This window comes from Triticum aestivum, chromosome 1B (genome assembly GCF_018294505.1).
Source record: "Triticum aestivum cultivar Chinese Spring chromosome 1B, IWGSC CS RefSeq v2.1, whole genome shotgun sequence".
Lineage (NCBI taxonomy): Eukaryota > Viridiplantae > Streptophyta > Magnoliopsida > Poales > Poaceae > Triticum > Triticum aestivum.
Window position 1 is genome coordinate 470004635 of NC_057795.1, and position 26120 is coordinate 470030754.

The following is a 26120-nucleotide window of genomic DNA, read 5'->3' on the forward strand; positions in this document are numbered from 1 at the left end:
CGGCAGTTGCTGCTCCGGCTGCTTCGGCTCCTACTGCTGCGCCTCCTCCACCTCTATCGGAACCATCTCCTCCCCCTCTTCCCCCGGCTGCTGCTCCTCCTCCTCCGGCTTCGACGAGTCCGGAGGCAGCCCGACAGCGATGCAGGCGGCACGCGCGGCTTGCCTCGCCTGGATCTCCTGTTGGATCTTGCGGCGCTCCGGCGTCGGCATGGCGTAGTAGGTGATCTTGCTCCGGACCATGGCGGAGTTCCGGACCGTGGGTGAAGCGCCGGAGCGGGAGAGGGAGGAGGTGGATGGGTTCGGACCGGCGCGCGGAGAGGAGGGAGGTGGATGGGTTAGGGTTGCGGGACGCCGGCCGGCTTAAATAGGCGGATTTGGTCTTGGGCTGCGACGACGGGTGCGGCATCCGTCGGATCGCCAGGTTTCCAAGCGTTTTTGCGTGGGACTCTGCCGTCAGACCGACATGACGGCGTGCCCGGTTGCGTCTGAGCGCACCTATATCTGCCCCATATTTGGGCTGAATATGGAGGTGCCGGTCAGACCAAGCGTTTGAGGCCCGTTTAAGGAGTTCGTCTGGGTCAAAAAAACCGGGACAGTGACCGGGTAGCCCGTCCGAGTGTATGAGACGGGTTTGAGACGTCCGGGCGTTAGATGCTCTCGTCCCTCGTGTGAGCTCCGGCTGCTCTTCTGTATAGACGCAGCCAGGTCAGTTACAGCAACACAAGCCTCTCCGCAAGCATGCACAAGCAAACTAATTAAATCTACATAGTACAATCATCTGGCAGATATCACGTCTCAACTGACCACAACGCCTGCTCAATAATTTGGTGCCTCATGCTAATCACACCCACGCAGCCTTGAATCCTCGGCTATGCATGCTCGGTCGTGAGCCGTCAACCTGTGACATTATTTTTCTTCCATTTTCTCTGCATCTCACGAGCTAAAAATAATGCAGAGAAGTACACTCCACCCCTGACTGCAAGAACAATCACGGGAACCTGACGATTAGTATAATTCGTTCGTGGCCAAGGAAAGCCCCTTATCTTTCCGCCCACCAATCTCAAACTGGCGACCTTGTCTTCTTCCCCTGACGCAGCTTGTCCCGACGCCTGGGACTTGGGAGCTAGCGGCGGGCGGCGGCCACGCCGACGGCGGTCCCAAATAATGCAGCGCCCTCCGAACGCCACGCCGGCCGGCAATCGCGTGGGTGCTTGACAGAGACCCGAGTAGCATGCATGGCATGGCATGGCGTAGCACCGAACGCTGGAATGGCACGAGACCGAGAGGAGTGTACCGTGCAACAGGACGCCCACAATACATGTACTACAGTACAAGCGGAAGGTCGGTAAGTGACGAGACTAATCGTGAGATACACCTAAGATTCCACTGGCTGTAGGCCATGGGCCATGGGCCATGGCCTCCCCTCTCTCGCCGCGCGTGCATTTAATTGCCCGCCATGGCCGTAGCTCGATCGCCCAGTCCACGAGCCCGCAGACCTTAACTGCTCACTGGTAATTTACAGTATACTTTTGCTACTAGCTAGCTGCCACTGCCAGTTCTTTCTTGGGGATGGGGGTGGGGGTGATATGGTTGGCATGGAAAAGTGGAGGAGGACGATGGCGGCGGCCGTGGTTGTCATCATGGTCTTGGCGGCGGCGGGCAGCGGGGCGGCGACGGATCAGGCGGCGCCGCAGCGAATTCTGCTGGACACGGACATGGACACCGACGACCTCTTGGCTCTCATGTACATCCTCAAGCAGAACCGCTCCGAGTTCGAGCTCAAGGTGCGTGTAGCGCTGCGGTGGCCTGCAAATTACCAGCGATATGATCTTCTTTGATTACCTCTTTCATTTCTTGGGTCGCATCCATATGTGGTTTCGCATTAGCTATGTCGATCGATAGTTGGATGCCTTTCACCGGTTGATTTAAGACGGGAATCTATGCTTTCAGCCTCATTTGACAAGACGTCGTCGGTTAACCAGCATGCATATGGTTTTGTGACATCAACCACTGCACTAATTATCAAGAAGTGGAATGAAACGAGTCGATGTTAGAATTTTCTGCGTAGATATATATGTTCATGACTGAAGCATCAATGCAGCAAGACAATTAAATCGTGATCATGATCGCTAGCTTAAAAGAACGACTGTTCATACATAGGAGCGACGTGAGATGACTAAACATGGCCAGACAAAACCGTGCCTGTTGACTAACCATGTAGTTGTACAGTAGAACAAATGGACTCTGACTGCACAAAGAATCATATTGACGAGTTTTGCTACACCCACAGACTAATTCCACAAAATTGAACTTACGGGCGAAGGTGGCAACATCTGGTTGGAAACACAAGGGAAGGTCCACAAAGTGAAATTCAAGGGGGTGGATTATTAGTGAGAATTGACTATCCAATTATGAGTTTTTTTTGCGGATACTTTTAGAAAAATCATAGAAATCGACGGGTGTTCCGCGTTATGTAAATTTATGTTGTTTTGCTTTCTACATCATTGAATTTTTTTTCTCTCACGACACAAAAAGTATTTTTTTTGTGAAAATTTAAAGCATGTAATAGTAGGCATGACAATTTGCGTGTATTTTTTTCAAAAAATTGCCATTTTCAAGTACTTATAACAATCTGCTGTTCATTCCTGGAGCGCTACGACAAATATTTAATATTCCCTGAAAGAATAAAAACATTGCATTTTCCAAATTAGACCTAAGGTGTGAGGACAAGCATCATCTTGTTACCTGAATTTGCAACTCATGCATCCTCCAAGCCAAGTTTTCGATCACTACAACGTCCGGAACCAGATACCGATCACTTTCTAAACTAGTTGAGCTACAACTGTCCCCGGAGACACTGGTTGCTTGCCAAATTCGCATTTGTGCAAGGAAACGAACGCAGAACCTTCTAACTGCAAACTTTGACCCAATAAAATAGATCCGAATTTGGCTGGTCTGTGGCAGTGTCATTAGCCAGGCATCATAACTAAAGTACAAGCTAGTGATGTTAGACAAGACGGTGATGTAGAATCTTAACCTTTTGCCTTACTATATTACGCTGCCACACATATGTGAGCGCCATATGCCCATATCTCCCAAAAGTAATCTGGCCAAAGGAAATAAGTGAAGTACAAAATGTATTTCTTGAGGTTGGGCGGTTGGAACTTTGAAGATGGTATAGATATTAACAGTTTCTGATACTCTTTTTTTCTTCCAGGTGAACAGTTCTGATTCCTTTTCTCATTATCATGGAGTGGGCACTATGAGTTTTATCTGAATAGAATATTTTTGTGGGACTATATTTGTGCTACCTAATGTATACTTTGTCTACCGCTTCAATTTCTTTTTGAGAAGAATATTTCTAGGAAGTGTGCTATGCATCTGCAGTACGCGAGCGGAAATTAAAATATGGATGGAACTGGTTTGTTTTTTGTGTGCAAATGCTACTGCTAGTTTATCAAATTGGGAAAATGTGAATGAAAGCGATACCTGTTTTTTAAAACTATGAAAATGTCAGAGAAAATTTAGGAAATCGATATGCGTTTGCCTGGGAAAGATCCGTGGCACATAAGATGGATACAGTATTTTTTAATGCATATCATGAATATAATATGTAATGCAATTTTAATTATGTGGCTTAATGTGAATAAAAGCTCTAGATATCAATTAACCTCTACCCGACATACGATGTTAGGATGTGCTCTCCCTACTTGTGCAAGATTTGCATGTAAACATAGTAAAAATCATATGCATGCATCATCTCAAAGATTTCTAGAACGGAGGGAGTATGATTTTGTTGGGTAACTGTTGTCAAAACTGTGCACTTCAGAAACCGTGTCAATGAGTAAATACCATTTCCGCGCGCGGGGGGGGGGGGGGGGAGATTTGAAACTAATTCTATAGTGCATATTGGAATTTTTTTCCTAAGTCAAATTGTGTGACCAAATTTATAGAAATAAAATAAAGATTTCATAATGAATCTGATGTTAATATTATTTTAAAATATTCTTAGTCAAAGTTTATGAAATTTGACTTAAAAAATTCTAATATGCAGTATGTTTCCTTTTGAGTTGAATCCTACATACTTAAGTAGTTGATTCTCACTACTAATATTGATCTAAACATCACACACCTCATTAACCCCACTACCTATATTTTTTTCAACATGTATGGGAAATATTTTTTATGTGCTATTTCTTTCAACATGCACACATCCTACTTTATCAACCCACTCTATTTCTCTTAACATTTCATGAGAAATACTAATTTTATTCTATAAAAAATTGTGGGATATTATAAAAATATTTCAAAACTATATAATAATTAAATAAAACAAATCTTATGTATTTCTAGCCTTCATTCTCATATTCAAATCCCAAACAATCAAATCTCATCAAAATACCAATTCCTGCAGCAGCACGTGAGGTATCTTCTTGTTTTTTCCCCTAGAACACAGGTATCATCTTTTTTTTGTGTACGGGGCATCATCTAGTATGTGCTGTGATTTGGAAATGCGGAGGAAGATTTTTGTTTGTTTGAGGGAAAAATGGGGAGGAAGTAAAAAAGAAGTCCAGTCCCTGAAAAGAAGAATGCTCAGGCAGGAGCCGGCCCAAATACAGAAAAACAGAGTTATTGCTGATTGTAGTGGATTTGGGCCGTCGGCTCAAAACTTGTGAACTGGACGAGTTACCCACTTCTCGATTGATGTCTGACGGCGAAGTCGGGCCGCGTCGGTTCCCTCAAAAAAAAAAAAATTTTGGCCGCCGTCGGCGAGGATCCGGCGACGCCCCCACTGCCACGCGGGCGTACCGAGATTTGGTAGCGTACTAGCGTGTGTGTCAGTGGGCGATGCTGAGGGCAATATCTGGCTGCGAGGACCAAGGTGGCGGCGCGGCGTCGGGTGCAGGCTCATCGAAACGGGGCGGCCATGTTGGTGCCCCCGTCTTTCTCCGCGGAGCCGGGGGGCGCCGCCGATGAACGACCAGCGCGCGTGGGAGGGGGCGCTCGAAGTGGTTAGGTTGAATCTTGCCCGTTCCCAGGGAACAAAGAGAATTAACGGTGAGAAATCGAGGCAGTCATTCATTTCTTCTCGCTAACCACTCAAGAACAATGGAAAGATCTAGCTCGAATCGGAGAGCTGTCTTCGGAGGTGGTTGTGCATTTGTGATCTTGTTACACTAGGATGAATTTTCTGGTACTGGCTGCAATTCTGCAAATTTCTGACGACATGTTTGACGATAGCAGTAGATGCCTAGATGGTTCTCTTGCAGTTGTTCACAATAACATGACAAATTGCTTCTTTTCTATGCATCTGCAGGCAGTTACCATCAATCTGAACGCGTGGAGTGATGCCGGGCATGCTGTGAATCATCTGTATGATATCCTCTACATGATGGGCCGCGACGACATTCTGGTTGGCATTGGTGGCGACGGTGGGATATCAGATGCCGGCACCATATATCCCAACGTTGGCGGTTATTTACCTCTGATTGACCAGGTATGTGTTTTCTCATCCAGTTGCTGTGCCGTTATACGTGGTATAATTTATCAAGGAAAGACATGTAAATCTTTTTCTAGGTGATTCTCTTTTTCAAAATGTAGGTACTAATATACAGGTTAAACTTTAGGGGATCACAACTGCCGGGGACTGCCGGTACAGAAAAGCTGTTCCTCTGGAAGGTGGTGGACGGTTGGACATTGACACAAACTGGGGAATTAGAAGGAGCTTCCTTCCACAGGTATATGCCGCGTGCATAATTTTACATTCCCCTTTGTACAGGTATTGCATTTTGATGTTCAAAAGATTGGTCGATTGTCCACCACTGCATTATCTCGCAGCTTAATCATTCTATGAAGCAGAAAGAAGTTTTAACAACTGAACAATCGAGATGCAGCTATCGTTGATTTAAAATCCTTAAGTCACACATAACATTTTCCAAACAACATGCTTTGCTCTGTTTTACCTCTTTTGCATCCTAAGCTGCTGCCCTTTTTGCTGGAATAAAGGAACTTCAGACTTATCGACAGTTTTCCTAGAGCTCCGTTTGTGTTACTGTTTTCACTATTTTTCTATCGTTAGGACTTACATCCATTTTCTAGATCATTTTCTCTGACTATTTCTGCATATATAGATGGAAAGACATAAAACAGAAGTTGTTTATTTGTCTAATGTCTCGGGAAACTGGTCATATTTGACCTGATGTTTGGGTAGTTTTAGGACAAGCTGATTATGGAGAATCTGTGGTGATAAGTGAAAACACTTTCTGATAAAAAGACACAATATAGCCAAAATGTTTTTGTTGCCCTCACAGAAATAATATGTATATTGTCCATGGTGAACCAGCCCTGGGGCCAAACAATGCAATTTGAAGAATACTTCTGATATCAAACCATCACATTAGTGCCCTTTCCGTAAGAAATATGCCATGGTACTCTGCTTATCTGTGTATTCATTGCCAGCTCCAAGTTACCAATTTTTAATCCATAAAACAGGGAAACAGAAGATATATACCATTTCAGCAACCTACAACGCAGCAAGTAATGATCGACAAATATCTGCTGGCCCTACAACCGTCATTCTCACAGGATCACATACAAACTTTGCCATTTTCCTCATGACTTATCCACACCTGAAAGGAAATGTCAAACACATATACACTATGGGTGGTGGTGTTAGATCGAAGAACCCGACAGGTTGCTGTCCAAAAGATGTTACCACAGCTTGTACACCACAGCAATGCGGTGATATTGGTAACCTATTTTCTAGTTACAGTACCAATCCCTATGCAGAATTCAACATATTTGGAGATCCTTTTGCTGCATATCAGGTATACGTCTTAGATTTGAAAGAGGCCGTCTGTCTTACCCTTTTTGTTTGCTTAAACTTTGAAAGTGGAATTTCTTGTTTACGACAAATTTGTATCTCTATATTTGGAAATTCCTCCCAAGGAGCAAAGCCATAGTCAGGTCTCATTTCTTGTCTTCTAGTTTCTGTAATACATTCTTAGGCTAATGTTAGTAAAGAATTCCATGCTGACATACACGGTAGATTTAAGATTTATTACTTCCCTTTTGTGATTAACTGCCCACACAATCATATTGTAGATTATAGTGTAAATAGGTATATATAGAAGAATTCAGAATGAGAGTGAATTTGTTTCTGTATCGAAGCTGGGAGTTAGCACTACTGATGGGGTAGCCAGCTTGGGTTCAATCCTTACTTCTCACTTAATAAAGTTTGGTGCCTAGTTCCTCCTAGGCATCCCTCATATTTGTTTCATGTTAAAAATGCCAGGAGCTATGATTCTTCTGTCGAGATAAGCATTAGGTGTTTGTTACTGGTATATGAACTTGACCTTTCATACTTAATATAATAACTCGATTATACTGGAACCTGTCTTTATTCACAATTGTGTCTCTTTAGTATGCCAATAAATTGTCTAATATGTTACCACTTCAGGTGTTTCATTCTGGCATTCCAATCACACTTGTCCCTCTTGATGCAACTAATACGATTCCAGTCAATGAAGAGTTCTTTTATGCATTCCAACAACACCAAAGTACATTTGAGGCAGAATACTGTTTCAAGTCATTGAAAATGGCTCGAGACACATGGTCTGATGATCAGTTCCATGCAGTAGGTTCATATTCTTCGCCCTTGCAAAATTTTAATGCAGTATAACATAGGATTTTTCTTCTTTTTAACTTACCATTTCCTTTTTGTTTTCTTGGCCTAATGCAGAGCTATTTTATGTGGGATTCCTTTACTTCTGGTGTAGCCATCTCTAGCATGCGCAATGACAAGGACTGCCTGCATGGAAATGATTTTGCTGAGCTAGAATACATGAACATTACAGTAATAACTTCAAATGAACCATATGGCATATATGATGGCTCAAACCCATTATTCGATGGCCATGCTGTTCCCAAGTTTGGTCTTAAAAAGGGCGGAGTTCATAGTGGTCATGTTCAAACTGGAATTATAGATAGCTTCTGTCTTATAGAGGGAAGTAGGAAAGGAAGATGTGAGGTATGGTATAGTCAAATTGATTTTTACAGTTGCACAATTTGTTTATATAAAATATAGTGGACTTACATTAATTTCAATGAAGCTACATTAAATTTTCTCCGGCCCATATCTTTATTTCCCATGTCCTGCTATTGCCCAAAACAAAATGTAAAAAAGGACTGTTCAATGGAACTCAAGTTTGATTTTAATATATATATATATATATATATAATTTACTACCTCTGTTGGGAAATTGGTGATGTTTTAGACACTGACAGTCTCCAACATGTATCTTTGACCGTCGCTTTTTAGTTTTTACAGGGGCAGACCCAAAAAGGGCTCAAATTTCCCAAATATTTTTAAATAATTGAGAAAAAATGCTTAATTTTTTTTAAAAAATCATAGCAAATGCCCCCACTCCAAATTTCTTTTGGGTCCACCCTCACATTTTATACGTATATATTAATGAAAAGTATGAAATTATATATTACGTGAGTACTTCTAGTGATAAATCTAATTATTTAATTTATGCCTTACCAATCCAAATTTATTTTACACTGCAAGTCAAAGTTAGGAAATTTTGACTGAACGTTTTCTAGGAAGTTTTTTGTATTTATGAATGGAGATAGTAATGTTGAAATGAAGTAGAAGAATGGTGCAAAAGTTGCTGTTTAATGGTGGACGAAGACTCGAAGAGTGTTCCCATGTTGCAAGTGACTTAACAAATTATACTGTGTATGAAAAACTACTGGCTAATTGTATTTGTTCTTAGGATGGATACACTAAGGAAATTTCTGGTCTAGAAGCAGTCCGTGTTCGTGTTGCCACAAAGGCTAAATCAAATGTGGATAAAAATAGCCGTTTGGATAGGGAATTTTTCAAGAGCTTCCTAGAGGTAAGCCCCACACAACACGACCTTGCAGGCCGTATGATTCACAACTCACAAGGTTAATAGTTCTCTTCTTTGTTATGCACCGAGACACAAGTTTTGCAATTTCTCGAAAAATATCAATGTAGCCTGTACAGTGCAATTGTCTTAGTTTTAAGGAAAAACAATACAATTATCATGTACAGCTTCCAACTAATTTGATTCCTTATGTAACAATAGGCAAGTTGCATCCATATTCCTCCAACGTATTCTTGATAATTCAATTTAACTTCTGATTTTGAGCTTGTTTATCCTACCTCAGAAAACCTCCCCAAAATGGAGTTGGGTTGACCGCCACTCCTGAGCTCAGAGTGCCATACCGAAAGAATAAATATTTCACTTTCATTAAGCCAGCCCAGTATTGCTGCTTTACCCTGGATGTCCATTATCATTAGCCTTTTGTACTTATCTAAGAGCAACCTAAACTATGTACTCCAGTCACAGAGTTGTACTCCCTCTGTAAAAAAATACAAGATCTTTTAGATCACTGTGATCTAAAGATCTTATATTTCTTTACAGAGCGAGTACATGGAAGAGTCGATGCACATTGCACTCACATACATGTAATATGAAACGAAATCTGCCACTAAGCATGTCAGCTATCGTTTGTGTGTGTCATATTGGTTCTTATTATAGTAATAGCTGAACTGTGGCCTGCAGGTCTTAACTCTCCGTGATAACACAGGCCGTTTCGACATTACAGCACAATTTCCATTCTACAGAGAGGTTCTTTACAAGCCAAACTTTGTTAACAAAAGTAGAGGGAAAGTAACCATCTTTGACATGGACATGAGTGCTGGAGATTTCGTCTCCCTTATATATCTCTTGAAGGCGCCTGTTGAAGAAATAGATTTGAAGGTACCAATTGTCGGCGACAATGCAGTAATGTGCCTCCATACAATAAAATGATTTTTGTCTCTATTTTTCTCTACAACAGTACGTTTGCTATCATGGCTGTAGGGGATTTTCGTCAGCGGCAATGGTTGGGCCAATGCCGCAACTATTGATATCGTTTATGACATTCTACATATGATGGGTCGTGATGACATTCCTGTTGGCCGTGGCACTTCTACCGCGTTAGGCACTGGAATCCTTAGCTGCAAGTATGTCAGTGCTATTCCCCAAGGGAGTGGTGGACTTCTCGACTCTGACACTCTGTATGGACTAGCTCGGTCTTTGCCACGAAGTCCTAGAAGGTATCCTTCCACCAAATGACCCACATCTGAGTAATGAACGTGGCCTAATATTTACAACTCTGTTATTTGAATTATCAGGTACACTGCTGAAAATTCAGTAGAACATGGCGCTCCTAGAAATACTGGTAATCCGGAACTTCGGCAACCATTGGCTTTTGAAGTTTGGCAGTCTGTTAAAAGGCAACTTGATCCAAGTGAGAAGATCACTATACTTACCAATGGACCTCTTACAAATTTGGCCAATATTATGCTCTCTGACAGGAATGCAAGTTCTGTAATAAAGGCCAGTTGTTTTATATCTTTTGGTTTCATGCAGTATGAACTGCATTTTGAACTATGATAACGTCATCTTTAGCACTGTTAATATTGATTACATGTTTCTCTCTTCTGCAGAGTGTATATGTTGTTGGAGGCCATATCAGAGATGAAAATGATTCAAACGGCAACGTGTTCACTGTTCCATCTAATAGATATGCGGAGTTCAATCTGTTTCTTGATCCCCTAGCTGCGAAAGTAGTTCTAGAATCCACTATGGATATCACTTTGATTCCTCTTAGCTCTCAGAGAAAAGCTTCTTCCTTTCAGACTCTCCTTGAATCTCTAGAGTATGCTGAAAATACTCCAGAATCAAGTTTTGTCCTCCATTTGTTGTCATTGCTGCATGACTTGCAACAGAAGCACCGGCTGTACCATCATATGGTAAAGGTCTTCGGCTTCTTCTGTTCATTTGTTACAACTTACTAATTTTCAAAAAGAAAAAAAAAAGTTCATAGTTTATATCAGCTTCCATGCTGTCTGAACTGGTTATATTTCAAATCACTCCTGCCGACGAACTGGCGTACTTACTTTCTGTGTACCTGCATCATGATTTCTGACCATTGAATCAATTTTGATTTTTGAGGAGCCCAAGGGCCATGCTTATATTGTTTTAACCAATACCGAGGATACCAAACCCACAAGACCACAACTATTCCATCTCAAACTGCTGTAGTCTATTCTTATACATGATTCAATACTTATTTTTAAGTACTTATCATATTTTTCGGCCCGCGAATTGTCATAATCACAGGGTATATTTCTGGGAGAACTACTTGGTGCTGTTTATTTGGTGGAAGGATCAAACATGGAACATTCATTATTACTGAAGCCAATAAGCATTATTGCTGACAATACAACAAGCACGGATGGACAGGTGGTAGTCGACGAACAGAGCGCAAATTTGGTGAAGGTACTAGTGGATTTCGATAGCGACGAATATTACAGTCGAGTTGCCAACCATCTAGGCAACATGGAGCGATCTGCCGTTATTGGTAGTTTTGCAGAACAGAGGTCATCATGGAGCAGGCAACCAGATAACTTGAGAGTACGCTGACTACTTCTGTACAGTATTAGCGGTACTGAAATGAACATATAGTTCATTTTCCTTACTGGACTAGATGCCCAAGCTTATCGGAAGAGTGTAAGCCCTCTGCTCATTCTTAGCATTGATAGGAAAGTTCTTGCAGTTTTTGGACCTGTATGTGACTGCACTGGTACAATAGATTTATCTTTTCAGAATGAATGAAATATCTTAAAAGCAACTTTGTTTTCTTCTCATTTTCTTTGCTTCACAAATCACAACCATCATGTGCTCAACGGTATCATATCAAGTTCCCCTGGTGAAGAAAACATTGTACTCTACAGTTTTCCCTGAATTAGTGCTATGTTTGACTCTTCGACACGACAAAGCTTCAAAGATCTCATTGGAGTATGATTCAGCGGAAAATTCGTCGACGGTTTCTAAAAAATACGGCATGTCAAGATCGTGGAGCAGCATAAACACTGGACTCAATTGGCCACCCATCTCGAGCAGAACAGATGCGTTGAACTTTTGAGACCGGAGCAGTAAGTTCCTTGGACTCATCCACTCCGGTGCCTTGCAACCACAATCTATTTTTCCACACATGTTCTCATTCTCGGGGGAAAGAGGAGGAACCCAAGTACCCTACAGTGGGTAAAGCTATCGCTTGTCGGAATTCTCGCCGACTGGTGGATGATTTGGAACACCCCGGGTCAAGCAGGCCGCTGCGAATGGCAGGCAATACGATGGCATCATGGAGGTTTATCGGCACTTGTTGCAATGCTTCATGGGCGGGCACAACCGGGAGGGAGGCGTGAGGGCAACTCCAACGCGGATCAATATCTAGACACGGACGGTACGGACATTTTTAGCTATCCAATGCTAGTCATTAAATGTGTGGACTGGTACGGATATCCGAATTTTCTCAAATCATGCTCAAACTAAGGGAGCTTCGGGGAAGTCCGTATATCCGGCCGGCCTACTATTAGTTCGTTCACATATCTCCACAGACCATGTGTCCCACTCATCTCTTTTTTCTCCTGTCCACTCTCAGTTATAACCCATTGTTTGAATAACCACGGTTGAATGGTTGGACTGTCCATAAACACATCACGGAAATTTGATGATGTTCATTAGACGATCCGCGTTAGAGTTGCCCTAAGACCCTTGCGTTAAGTTGCTAGTGTGTGGCAGACAAATCGGCTACTGCAGATTGGTAAGAATTAACAGTGGAGTCAACCTGAAATTTCGTGTGGATGGATTCTGGTTTTCGTATTATGTTTTCAAACTGTTATGGAAAAGGAAATGAACGTGTGCGACACGTGAGGTACAACAAATAGGAACCTAAATTCGAATCATACAAGAAGGGGAAGAACAAGACTGATGTTGCATCGTCTGTCCGTGTTTTCATATGCTTCAGCCCGAATCGTGCACATCATTCATTGTGTTTATAAGTCATACACATTCGAATATATTCCTCAAACGAAGCTAATACATCTTGCCAAAACAAGAGCGCGCGCGCGCGCACACACACACACACAAAAAAAATCCAAGTACATGACCGTGGGTTTTGTCTTTCCCAAATGATAAGTGCCACACGTCAGGTGTGTGACACTTGGGCCCTGATGTTTTTTGATGGCAATTTCAGTCACGCAAGGATAAAAAGATTTCAGCGACACACGGCAAGTTTCTGATAAGAATAAACTGAATCACGAAAGTTCTCATGCTTGCCAAGTGAAGTTGTCATCCTTGCGTAACTAAACTTGCCATAGAAAATGTTCGGAGTTGCCATGTGCTCGTACCTGACATTCAGCTCTTATGACGGTCCTTGCCTTTAGTTTTCGACTCTGCTTAATTTTGTCTTTAAAAAAGCATGTTAGGTAGCCGGAATTCCCTTTGACTTGGTCAAAGCCATTTGACCAAACTTTGAAAATGCATATGAACTCAGAAAAATACAAATAAGATATAAAAAATGTACAGAAAAACAACACCTATATATGCATGCCATTTGCATTCATGACAAAAGAACAAGTTCTTTTGTCATAAATGCAAATGACATCCACATGTAGGTGATGTTTTTCTAAATATTTTTGATGTCTTATTTGCATTTTTATGAGTTCATGTGAGTTTGTTATGAATTTTCAAATCAATGGTCAAATGATCAAAGGGCATTCGTGTGACATAAAATGTGTTTTAAGGGCGTAATCAAGTAGAGTCGAAAACTAGGGGCAAAATCCATGGGTATGAGCCATCCCACAAACATGATGTTGGGGAACGTTGCATGAAAAATAAAAAAAATCTACGCACACACAAGATCTATCTATGGAGATGCATAACTACGAGAAAGGGAGAGCATCTACATACCCTTGTAGATCGCTAAGCGGAAGCGTTTATCAACGCGGTTGATGTAGTCATACAACTTTAGGATCCATCATGATCAAGCACCGAACGCACGACACCTCCGTGTTCAACACACGTTCAGCTCGATGACATCCTCACCTTCTCGATCCAGTAAGAGAAGCGAAGTAGTAGATGAGTTCTGACAACACAACGGCGTGATAACGATGGTGGTGAAACTATTCTGCAGGGCTTCGCCAAGCACAATGGTTTAGAGTGGAGGATGAACTAGAGGGAGAGGGGGCGCCGACACATGGCTTGGGGATTCGTGGTGTGTGGCACCCCATCCCCTCCTCTCATATATATAGATGGAGGGGGAGAAGAGGCAACCCTAAGGCGCGCCCCAAGGGGCCGGCGGCTGCCCTAGGGCACCCCCTCCTTCTTTCTGGCGCGCGGGAAGGGGAGGTGGAGCGCGCCCAGCCCCTTGTGGGTTGGTGCGCCTCCCTCCTTGTCCCATGAGGCCCACCAAGTAGTTATAGCCTACCAGTGGCCTCCCGGAACCCCTTCCGGCACTCCGATGGTATTTTGGTGCATTCCGAAACCTTTTCGAAACCCGAATACCTTCATCCTATATATCAGTCTTTACCGCCGGACCATTCCGGAGCTCCTCGTCATGTTTGGGATCTCATCCGGAACTCCGAACAACATTCGGTCACCAACATAAATAACTCATATAGTACTATACCGTCAACAGACGTTAAGCGTGCGGACCCTACGAGTTCGAGAATGATGTAGACATGACCGAGGCGCTTCTCCGGCCAATAACCAATAGCGGGACCTGGATGCCCATATTGGTTCCTACATATGATCTTTATCGGTCGAATTTGTATGCCTTAGTGAGTTTATTATAAAATATTTATATTAAAAATTTGTATGTCTTAAGCATGAAGTTGCAAAGTTCAAATCTTGTTAAAATGCACAAAACAATTACAATATTAAATTTAGGTACATTGATTTTCTTTGTAAAGGTGCAATTTCTATGGTTGCATCCTTCCGGAAAAAATTACATATTGAATTTTGTAACAAGCTAATTTAATAATTATTGTATTTCTTTTCATTCTTTTCTAATATGCCTTTTCATGAAGAGACATTTTTTCATCAATCATCTTGTTGCCAAGAGATATGTCTTTCCACTAAGAGACATCCTTTTACCAAAAAGTGTGTATTTCCGCGAAGAGGCATCTTTCTGCCAAGAGACATGTCTTCGTATTGAGAGACATCCTTTACCGAAAAAGAGTTTTTCCCCGCTTTGTATTTCAAAGCAACGAACATCATACACATAGCATTGCTGGGGCGAGCAGCACATCAAGCCCAAAAGAAAAGAAGAAATAAATGCCAACAACGGCAGCTCGACAAAGCATGGATGAACCGCCACCGCTGCGCCCTCTCCGGAGACAAACCACCACCACCCGAGGCTCCGATCTGCCGAGTACCAAGCGGCACCTTCAAGAAGGGATGCGACGCCGATTCCGCTGTCGCCCGGACGAGTCCTAGGGTTTCCCTCAGTATGCGGAGGGAAGAGGAGGATGGCTACCACCGACACCCTCCAAAAAGGAATGGCGGCACCCGTCGGTGTCACCGCATCAGAGCCGGCCGAACCGGCAAGGATTACTCCCGCACACCAACCCCACCGCCCAACCGGAGCCGACCAGCCAAACCACCGCCCAACACCATGCGCCATCGCGATTGCGCCACCACCCAAGCTGTCTCACTACGAGCACCAACACGAGGCCAAGAGGACCGGAGAGAAGAGCCAAGCGACAGGAGCAGCAACACCAAGGCCGAGCGGGGGGGGGGGGGGGGAGGACCACCTGCTCCACCGTCGTGCGGGAGGCCCGCGCCTCCGGCACATTCGCGGTTGCCGTTCAGACACGGCAACGGGGCAAACCAGGCCACCCCTGGCCCGGCCAGGCCCGCAACGGGCCTGCTAAGCCCCGCCGGCCATGCTGCAGCAGGCTGGCACCGGCGCCGCCAGCACCTCGCCGCTCAGCGCTGTTCCCCCGCCTCCCGGAAGTCTCGCCACGGACCAGCCCTGCCGCCGGCCCGCCCAGGCCCAAATGGGGCCCGTAGGGCCCAGATTTTGGCCTAGCGCCGCCGCCAGGACCCACCGCTGCGCCACCCCACCACCAACGATGATGCCGCCGTCCAGCCGCCCGCCCGCGCCGCGCCAGGGAACCCCGCCGCCACCCGGTCCGTTGCCGCCTAGGAGCACCGCCCCGCGCCGGAGAGCCACCGGAAGGGGAAGGTCAGGGGGGCGCCGCCACCAGCAACCCCGAGGCCAGGGCGGCCGCGGGCGCCAGCGACGGCGGCAGGAGGAAGGGGAGTGGTGGGGACGGGAGGAGGGAGGCGGCGAGGCGCGACCGATCGCCCGCGGGGGCGACGCGGTCACGAGAGCTCAGTAGGACAGTCTCAGATATCGAGAGACATCCTTTCACAAAAGGATGCCTTCTTTAATCAAAGGACATGTTTGTTTATAGCCCCCGACCGCAAGATCCACTGAATTTGATTGATTCTGGATATAATGAAATGATTATTAATTTCGCGTGACGTGGCTTAACACAGATGTTGTATTAGGAGTTGGTTTTAGAATAAAGAGTGAATGAACTGTAGATTTTTTTAGATAAACATGTAGAATTCAATAATAGTACACACTACAATATACACACAACCAAGACCAAAGAAAGTAAATTTAAAACATGCACGCGGGTGTCTTTTTTTAGCGAGGAAAGCGTGTGTATATGTGTGTCTATTTTGTACTTCCTCTGTTTTCTAAATATTTAGGAATGGAGGGAGTACTTTCAAGAATGAAAATAAAATTTTTCCAATGAAGGAGAAAGATAGGGATAGAGGAGCAAATCATATATTTTCAGTCTACCAAAGATCAAACTCTAGGTTTGACGTCTCCCATTGTTCTTGTCACCAGCTAGCGAGATACTTGCGATGATTTGGTTAATTTTAAAGTCTCTCACAACTCCTGCATCTAATAGTCTAAGTGTGAAATCGAAAAAAAAAGAAGTCTAAGTGTGAACTCGGGATTCTGAGATAGTGAGCAGTCACGGTCGACCCAGAGATGCACAATCAGTATTTTTCTCTAATGAAATCCTCCGGATCGATGAGGTCAACGGTTTTGCCAAAAGAGAAAGAAAGATGTAGTCAAACGGTAACGTGCCTGTCCCTATGCGCGTGACAGCGCGCCGAGAAGGTCGTCGGCTCTGTGAACCCCGCGTGTCCCGGCCAATTTGCTGGATCGGTCGAGTCATTTTCGGCCTCTCCAAGAGACCAAGACAGAGGTAGACTGGACGCCGGAGGTCCAGCCGTGGGGGTCCGGGACGGTCGCTCCTGCCGCAAAATGCAAATGCAAGAGACGATGAGATGAGGCATAGGCCACCATGGAAGTTGGAAAACGACCACGACCAACATATTGGTCCCGAGCCCCGCATGTCCATACGATAAATTGGACCCCCCCCCCCCCCCCCCCCCCCCCGCCCCTGTCGTCACGAAAACGTGTGTCTCATGCCATCCGTAGCATCACAAACCGATCGACGTCCCATCGTCTCATACAAGACATTAAGCTTAGGCATGCATCTTGAACAATTTTTCTCCTCCCCACAAGTGACATTTTCTTGTCGTGAACAACAGGAGCTCTGCCTTTACATCGTAGGGAAAAAGTCATACAAATTTGAATCGACCACTGGAAAATCTCGGGCCGATCACCCACTCAACACCAGCTTTCAAAACAAAATCATCACAACCCACATTGGGTACCCTCGTCGTAGCCTCGCTGAAACACTTGACGTCCTCCTTGATCAATCCCGCCAGCTCTAGTGCCGTCAATTCCTTCTGCTCGAAAACCCTCCGATTTCGTTTCTTTCACAAGTTACATACTATGTATGTTACCAGCGTGAGGTCTTCCTTGATTTTGTCTTTCGGCCTATTGCCAGAGCACAAACTCCTCCACCACTCACTAATGGATGGTGTCGTTGTAGCCACATCAAACATCATGGCATTAGACTGTTGGAATTGAAACCAGGTCTCCTTCGCATACGAACAATGCAGTGGCAACTAGCCACTATTTATCTCATGCATTTCCTCATTCATGGTTCGCTATTCTGGTGTCCTAGGCGTAGAGGAACCACACCAATCCATCCTGAATTTGGTGGTTAAACTCTACTGCGGTGATGATAGTGTAGGGGAGGTCCTGTGGCAAAATAGCTTGATGCCAGAATGATAAAAAAAAACTTAACACTTCTTATTTGACCTTTTTCACTATTTTGATACTTGTTGTTTTGCCGATATTTGCAGGTTCATTAATTTTCTTTTGACCTCATCAGAAAACAAAATCGCTAGGTGGTATACTATATATATTTGTTTATTAGAATTCCTTCTAATGACTTATGCGTTCTATTATCATTTTCAACAGGAGGATCCCTTAATTCAATTCAAGGAGGATTATAAACGGATAGATGTCTTCGATTTGCATTGGAGATTGAGAGTTGATGGACTTTCATTATGATCTATTTTATTAACCGAATTTATCACTACTTTAGCTAGTTTAGCAACTTTGCCAATTACATGGAATTCATAATTATTCTATTTCCTGATGCTCGCAGTGTATAGTTGTCAAATAGGATTATTTTCTTGGTGAGACCTTTTACTATTTTGTATATAGCACTGCTATCAATCATTTCAGTAACCGAGTAAAGGGATCGAAATATTATGGTCTGAAATAGAGATTTGAGAGTCCCTCGCATGAGTACGTGCTGAAGAGCAAGGAGTGAAAGGTTCCAAGCTCTTGGTCACAAAGTTTGCATAGATCATTGTGACACCAACCTCTCGCGTACAATCGATCGGCCACCCAGTTCCTCTTTTGTAGCAAAAGCCACATGTACCTCACTTTTCCTTCCATCTTATATCCGCGCACCCTTGCCAATCTCAATCTTTGCCAGAAACTAAGCATGATAAGCTGAGCGTGTCGTGTAGGCCCCATTGTCAGTAAGATCCAAATGATGGCGTCCTCCGCCGACAAATTGATCGTTTGCATCCCTTCCCATAATTTGACAAACTGAGCCAACCGCTCCTTATTGTCCATTCTTTGGAGCCCTTGCATCCACCTTCCATTATGAAACCCCTCCTTAACTGTAACTTTCTTGAACCTTGCCAATTTGAACAATTTAGGAGCCACTGTATTGGGTGCCTCACCATTCAACCATCGGTCTTTCCAGAAACTTGCGATGCTCCCATCTCCCAACTAAATGTTGGTGCAGTTGGAGAACAACTGCCTATCTATAACATCACACGGTGTTGCAGATCCCTTCCGCGTCATGTCCCCTTCATCCCAATGGAACCACTCCCAATGTAGCCGCAAGGCCCGACTGAAACATTCAATGTTCTTGATCCCCAATCCCCCATATCTTTTAGGCGAGCAAACTTGCTTCCAGCTAACCAAACTTTTCCCATGAGTGACTTCAGGCATCTATGGTTTTAACGGCTCCGGCCAGATCGTCTCATGTGGCATTAGGCCCATGGAGGCGTGGTGGATCCCAACCTTAACGGTCGTAGGGCTCCTACTTTGCTTTCATGTGTTTTCTAAACTGTTTAGGGTTTGTGTCCTACTCAAAAAGGCGAGGCGGCGACAACTCTCTGAAGACGGGATAAAGTTCTTCTCGTGATACCTGATCCTAGCGGTGCATCTCGCGTCGTTGGAGGGCGTGTGGAGGGTTATATCCGGTGGATCTTCCAGGATTTGGTCGGTGTTTGTCTTCGGTGGATCTGCGTGGATCCGGTCTTCCTTCATCTACGTTTGTGTGTCTATAGGTTGGATCTTTCGGATCTACGCTTCTCTCCATCGGCGATGATTGCTGCTCTGGTCCTTTGGGGTCTTAGCACGACGAATTTTTGACTGTCTACTACAAAAAGGGTTACCCTGCTCTGGTGAGTGAGGGGCGATGACGGCTCACTCCAGTGATTGTAGTCGACGCTAGGTGGTCCATTGACATTGGATGTATTTTTTTGTTAATTCTGGTGCTTTTTGTATTGTCATGATGTTTGATAAATAGATTGAAAGTTTTTCCTTGAAACAAAGCTTAGACTCGGATACTTGTTTCAAAAAAATAGGCTTGAATACTGGTTGGTTTTCATAGGACATAGCCCACTTTCCATGTATGTTCGTTTGCACATGTGCAGACACAAAGAATGGTCGACCGACGAGGTTTCCAAACCTGTTCCAAATGTCCAGAATATCTGCAGATGCCCAAATCAAACCCATATGTGAGAAAGAAATGGGGTTGTTCGGACGTATCCGGGCTGTCAGTTTGGACATGCGAGCCCAGCCCAAAACCCCACCCTCGAGGCACACCCATTCTATTTACCCCCGAACCCCTCCCCTTCTTGCCCGATTTCCCGTTGGAGCCCTCTACTAAAACCGGAAGTTTTCCCCGGTGTCCCTTTGTTTGACACACTTCACCAACCTCACCTTCATCATGTCGTCACCCTCTCTTTTTCGTCATGTTTCCCTTCAGGCCGCCAAGAAGGAGTTGCTGCCACCCGTACGAAGGAGAGGGTCGCCCTTCTCCATGATGATTCGCCATGCCATGGAGCGCCGCCCCTAGCGTTGCGCTCACCCGTGAGGAGTGTGTCATATGAGACAAGGAGGAGAAGAGAGCGCCGCCCCTTCACGCCTCTTGAGTCAAGAGCAAGGTACGCGCCACCCTTCGGGTCACCAAGGAGGAGGAATTCGCTGCCCATCACCAGGTCGTAGTTGTCCCCGTTTGCTACTGAATGCTAGGCTGCCACCCGCAGTAACTTCGACGAGATCATGACCGATGCCCTCGTTGATGTCATATCCGGTGTCAGGAATGAACGCATCCCGGCTGCCCGCCGGTACGTCGCCCACGTCAAGGCTACCTTCGAGACTGAAGGCCAGGCAGCAGATACAGAAGGCAACGAGGGTGGTCGCCATGACATGCTACCCGACGCCCTCTTGTACTTACAATGCGTTGACTCACAAGTTGCAACAGCCAATGCCACATCCGAGGAGGTCTCTTCAAATTACTACTATCTTATTAGAAGTACTTTGTTAAACTAGTAATTGTTTTACTGCAATGCACGTTAATACTAGACAATATATTAATTGTATTCCATATTAATATTTTTTAGAAGTATTTCATAGTATTAATATGAGCAAGATATAAATTGCAAGTTAATATTAGGTAGGATATAAATACTTGGTTAATGCTGACAATGATATTATGCATGTCATTAATTAATGGAGGGTGCTAAACGTGTTTAGTACTAAACACCAGAGCGATGTAGACCGTTGAATAGATGCAGTTGAACGGATGAGATTACTACGTGATGTTGAACATTTCTGAATGAGATGGATGCACGTAAAAAAGCCGGGAGTTATTCCTCAGAAAAAAAAAAGCCGGGAGTTTAAGAGAAGAAGAGATGTGTCCGCGCATACGTTCAAACGTGTCTGAATCGATGATGTCGAAACAAAATAGGGTTGAGCTTTCGATCCGAGCCGTCGATGGATGCATCGGTCGCCGGTCCAAGAAACGTGCTTATCTTTATCTTTCCATTTGTGTGATTAATAATCGTACCCCTATACAACTGTTTCAAATCCCCTCTCATTAATGCCCACGGAGAAGGACGCGATCGAACCATCTTCTCTCCCATAAGAGGCGCACCCATCATGCAGAAAGGCATAGCTAGAGAGCTAGGCACCAACTGGCAACCGCCTCCCTAGTCCGTAGTAGTCGTAGTACCGCCTTCTACTCATGGAGAAGGCGAGGAGGAAGAGTTCACCGTCATGGGCGGCGGCCATCGCTCTGGTGTCCCTCTTTGCGGTCGCCGGCGTGGCCGCGGCGGGGGCGCCGGCGCCGAGGAGGATCCTGGTGGACACGGACATGGACACCGACGACCTCTTCGCGCTGCTCTACATCCTCAAGCAGGACCGGTCCCAATTCGACGTCAAGGTAATTTGGTGCCGTGCCCTCCTCCATCTCCTTCTCGTGCTGCATGCTCTGTACCATGTCATCGCCGCCCAGTAATCGATCTACCGATTACCTGGCCGCGCTCGCATGCTGGAAGGCCTGCTGATTTTTTTAATCTTATTTTTGCGAATCGAATGTTCTGTTGATCGCATCGGTCAGGTCGTGTTCGCTCGTGCATACACGTTTCCTTTTGGAGGAAAACGGCCGCTGGATCTCTCCATCGTATGCATGCGCGCGTGCGCCGGCTCGAATGATTGTTTGCATTGTCGACATTGCTGATTAGTTAATTATAGGTTTGTAAAAGGAGAAGCGGTTTACACTCTTCTCAGAGAGAAAAAGAGGAAGGTATTCAATCTTTGGAGAGGAAAAGAGGAAGCCATTTAGATAGGACAACGATGGCGCATCTTGGCCTTTGACTGCGTCGGATTTTCTCTCTCTCTCTCTCTCTCCCTCTCTAGACTCTACTAGTAGTGCATTACTCTAGCAAGTTGTGATGTGAACGTACACTGTGCGTAGGCCATTACCATCAGCGCCAACGCATGGATCGACGCCGGCCACGGCGTCAACCAGCTCTACGACATCCTCTACATGATGGGCCGCGACGACATTGCCGTCGGCGTCGGTGGCGATGGCGGCATATCGGAGGCTGGCGAGATACACCCCGACGTCGGCGGCTACCTCCCCCTGATAGACCAGGTACTGATCGATGAATCGGTGGCCAGCCAAGCCACGAATTACCATTACTTTACAAACTTGCTAAAAAGGTTACGTACGGCAGGGCATGTCGACGGTGGGCGGCTGCCGGTACCGGCAGGCCATCCCGCCGGGACGCCGCGGCGGGCGCCTCGACACCGACACCAACGGCGGCCTCCGGAGGGGCTTCCTCCCGCAGGGCCCCCGGGGGTACGCGCCGCTCCGGCAGCCCACGGCGCAGCAGGTGATGGTGGACACGGTGTCAGCGGGCCCTACCACGTTGCTCCTCTTTGGGACCCACACCAACGCCGCGCTCCTCCTCATGGCGCACCCGCACCTCAGGCGCAACGTCGAGCACGTCTACGTCCTCGGCGGCGGCGTAAGGGTGACGGGGAACCTCTTCACCGCCTACGGCGCCAACCCGTTCGCGGAGTTCAACGTGTTCGGCGACCCCTTCGCCGCCTACCAGGTGCTCCACTCCGGCGTCCCCGTCACGCTCGTCCCTCTCGACGCCACCAACACCATCCCGGTCACCGAGGAGTTCTTCGTCGAGTTCGGCCGGCGATGGCAGACCACGCCGGAGGCGCGCTACTGCTTCCAGTCGCTGGACCAGGTCCTGAGGAGACACAGAAGGCCGGCGCCCGGCCTCCATGGCAGCACGGCAAGCTCTCGATTCAATTCAGACTCTTCCATTTTTTACATCCTTGTCATTAAAGAGATTAATTCGTCAGTTATGAAAATATTTTTCTTTTCTTGTAACTGCAGGGCTATTACATGTGGGATTCCTTTGCCGCCGGTGTGGCTTTCTCTAGCATGCGCAGTGGCGAGGCCAATGGCGCAAATGACTTTGCTGAGCTAGAGTACATGAACATCACGGTGATCACTTCCAACAAACCCTACGGCGGGCGCGACGGCTCGAACCCGTTTTTCGACGGCCACGCGACACCCAAGTTTGGTCTGAAGGTGGGTGGTGTTCACAGTGGCCATGTCCAGACTGGGATCAGAGATAGTTTCTGCTTGGTGCCGGGAAGCAACACAGGAAGATGCCAGGTAAGATATCTCTATGTGTCACTCATGCCAAAAATGATAATCCCATGTAAGAGAAGTATAAATTCACAGTAACTTGAATTTCTCCTTATAGGATGGATACACCAAGGAAGTGACTGGTTCAGAAGGAGTCCGCGTTCGTGTGGCCACGAGCGCGAAGCCAAACACGGTTTACAATAGCGCGTTTGATAGGGAATTTTCCAAGAACTTCCTAGAGGTAAGCTCGAAGCAGTATGTATGCATGATTAGCAATTGGAGTGGAGTTTGCGTGCTAATTTAGTATCTGAAAGAGTACAACATTTAGATTAAATTGAACAGTTTGAACATGCATCGACACTTTAGAAGAATATGCATCCAGATTGTCTAACTAAATTTCACTGTCTACGAGGAATCAAAATTTTCTTAAATTGCTGCCCACTAACTGAACTCTTTTCTTCAGGTCCTAAATTGAAAATTGATGTCCCCTAACTGAACTCTTTCCTTCATCAGGTCCTAAATCTCGCTAAACAAGCTGGTCGTTTTAACATCAGTACACAGTTCCCATATTACAGGGAAGTTCTTTATAAGCCAGATTTCATAAACGTGAGCAGGGGAAAGCCAGTTATTTTTGACATGGACATGAGCCCTGGAGATTTTGTTTCTCTTATATATCTCTTGAAGGCACCAAGAGAAGTTATAGATCTAAAGGTGAGGGAAAATATACTTTGACTGAAAATATGTTGAATAAACTTTATGTTGTATTGTTAAACACCCAAGTGACTAATAAAAGCTACTTTACTGACTAATTATAGGGGGTTTTGGTCAATGGCAATGGATGGGCGAATATCGCAAGCATCGATATCGTTTATGACATTCTACATATGATGGGCCGCGACGACATTCCAGTTGGCCTTGGCAATACCACTGCAATGGGCAACCCAACACTTGGTTGCAACAATGTGTATGCTATTCCGCTGGGCAGTGGTGGATTTATTGACTCCGATACATTGTATGGACTGGCTCGGTTATTGCCAAGAAGTCCTAGAAGGTAAAGAAGAAGTTCTGCATTCGCTTTGTTTGAATAGAAGTGTGACAATGGCGCGAAGTGTTTACACGGTTTTCGATCGCGTGATCAGATACACTCCTGAAAGTACAGATGATCCAGAACATCGGCAGCCACTGGCTTTAGAAGTGTGGCAGTCTGTCAGGAGGCAACTTTGTCCAGGTGACAAGATCACTCTTCTTACCAGTGGGCCTCTCACCAATTTGGCCAACATTTCACTATCTGACAGGGATGCAAGCTCTGTTATAGAGGTCAGTATGTTCCCTATCTCCAGACCTTATAGTTTTCACCCAATATCTGTGAACACTGATCTTGCTCAACACATTTTCTCCATGTGCAGAGAATTTATGTTATTGGAGGGCTCATCAAAGATGGAGGTCATGAGAAGGGGAATGTGTTCACTGTTCCATCGAACAGATACGCAGAGTTCAACATGTTTCTTGATCCTCTGGCTGCAAAAACAGTCCTGGAATCCAATCTGAATATCACACTCATTCCCCTTACCGTGCAACGAAAAGCTGCTTCATTTGAGTCTGTCCTGGAAGCCTTGGAGCAAACCCAGCAAACTCCTGAGTCAAAGTTTGTCCGAGAGTTATTCGCGTTATTGAAGGAACTTCGGAGCAAAGAGAAGCTGTATCACCATGTGGTAACAGAATGCAAATCACCCTGTTTTTCTGAGCACATACTTGATACTCGGTGTAAAATTTAAAATTATTTTCTGTGCAGATATAATTTTATTTCATATTTATGAATTATCTGCAACTTTTCGTGTTTTCAGGATATATTTTTGGGAGAAGTTCTTGGTGCGGTTTACATGGTTCAAGGATCTGACTTGAAATCCACAGTAAAGCTGAAGCAAATAAGCGTCCTTGCCGACACAAAGAAAAGCACAGATGGGCAGATTGTGATCAGCAAGCAGAGTACAAAGCTGGTGCATGTGTTAAGTGATTTCAATGTTGAAATATATTACAATCGATTGGCAAATTCTTTAACGAACAAGAAACAGTCTGCCATCGTTGCGAGCTTTGAAGAACAAAAGGCAATTTGGAGCAGGCCACCAAATAATTCAGGGCCTGGACATAACAGATTTCTATAGTGTTACAGCTTAAGATGAATTAAAGATTAGATACCAAAAAGTCCACATGGAGAACAGAATATTTAGTCATCTTAGCGTCAAAGTAAAAGGAAGATTTAATAGAGTTACACTTATATGAAAGAGCACTGATGCATTAGATTCATCTTCTCAAGATGGGCTCGATTGATTGTTTTCCTTTAAAATTCAAGTTGTAGCTTATAGAAAATCCATGACTTTAGGGCATCTCCAAAGCGGACCCTTAAATCACCCGCATCCATCCGGATCGCGTTGTCCGAACGTGGTACCCCATCGGTCCACATAGTGGTCTAGACGTTCGTTTTCTCGCAAACCGGAACCAAACAAGGGGGGCTTTACGGAAGTCCGGACATCCGCACGACGAA

The 26120-nt window shown here is 45.1% G+C and overlaps 1 protein-coding gene and 1 pseudogene across 2 annotated transcripts; both read left to right on the plus strand.

Moving 5' to 3' along the window:
* Positions 1-1457: 1457 nt before the first annotated feature.
* LOC123132329 (uncharacterized) lies at positions 1458-11728 on the plus strand (annotated as a pseudogene).
* Positions 11729-21502: 9774 nt separating this feature from the next.
* LOC123132339 (uncharacterized) lies at positions 21503-25882 on the plus strand. 2 transcript variants are annotated; one of them, XM_044552123.1, is made up of 11 exons: positions 21544-21844; positions 22156-22207; positions 22379-22558; positions 22641-23216; positions 23321-23605; positions 23697-23819; positions 24092-24289; positions 24394-24629; positions 24718-24895; positions 24985-25290; positions 25423-25882. In XM_044552123.1, exons 3-11 carry the CDS (start codon positions 22451-22453, stop codon positions 25738-25740), a joined length of 2328 nt encoding a protein of 775 aa, XP_044408058.1. In that variant the 5' UTR covers positions 21544-21844; positions 22156-22207; positions 22379-22450; the 3' UTR covers positions 25741-25882. The 2 variants fall into 2 exon arrangements, with proteins under 2 accessions (XP_044408051.1, XP_044408058.1); XM_044552116.1 differs by lacking the exon at positions 22156-22207 and having other exon boundaries at positions 21503-21844.
* The last annotated feature ends 238 nt before the right edge of the window (positions 25883-26120 follow it).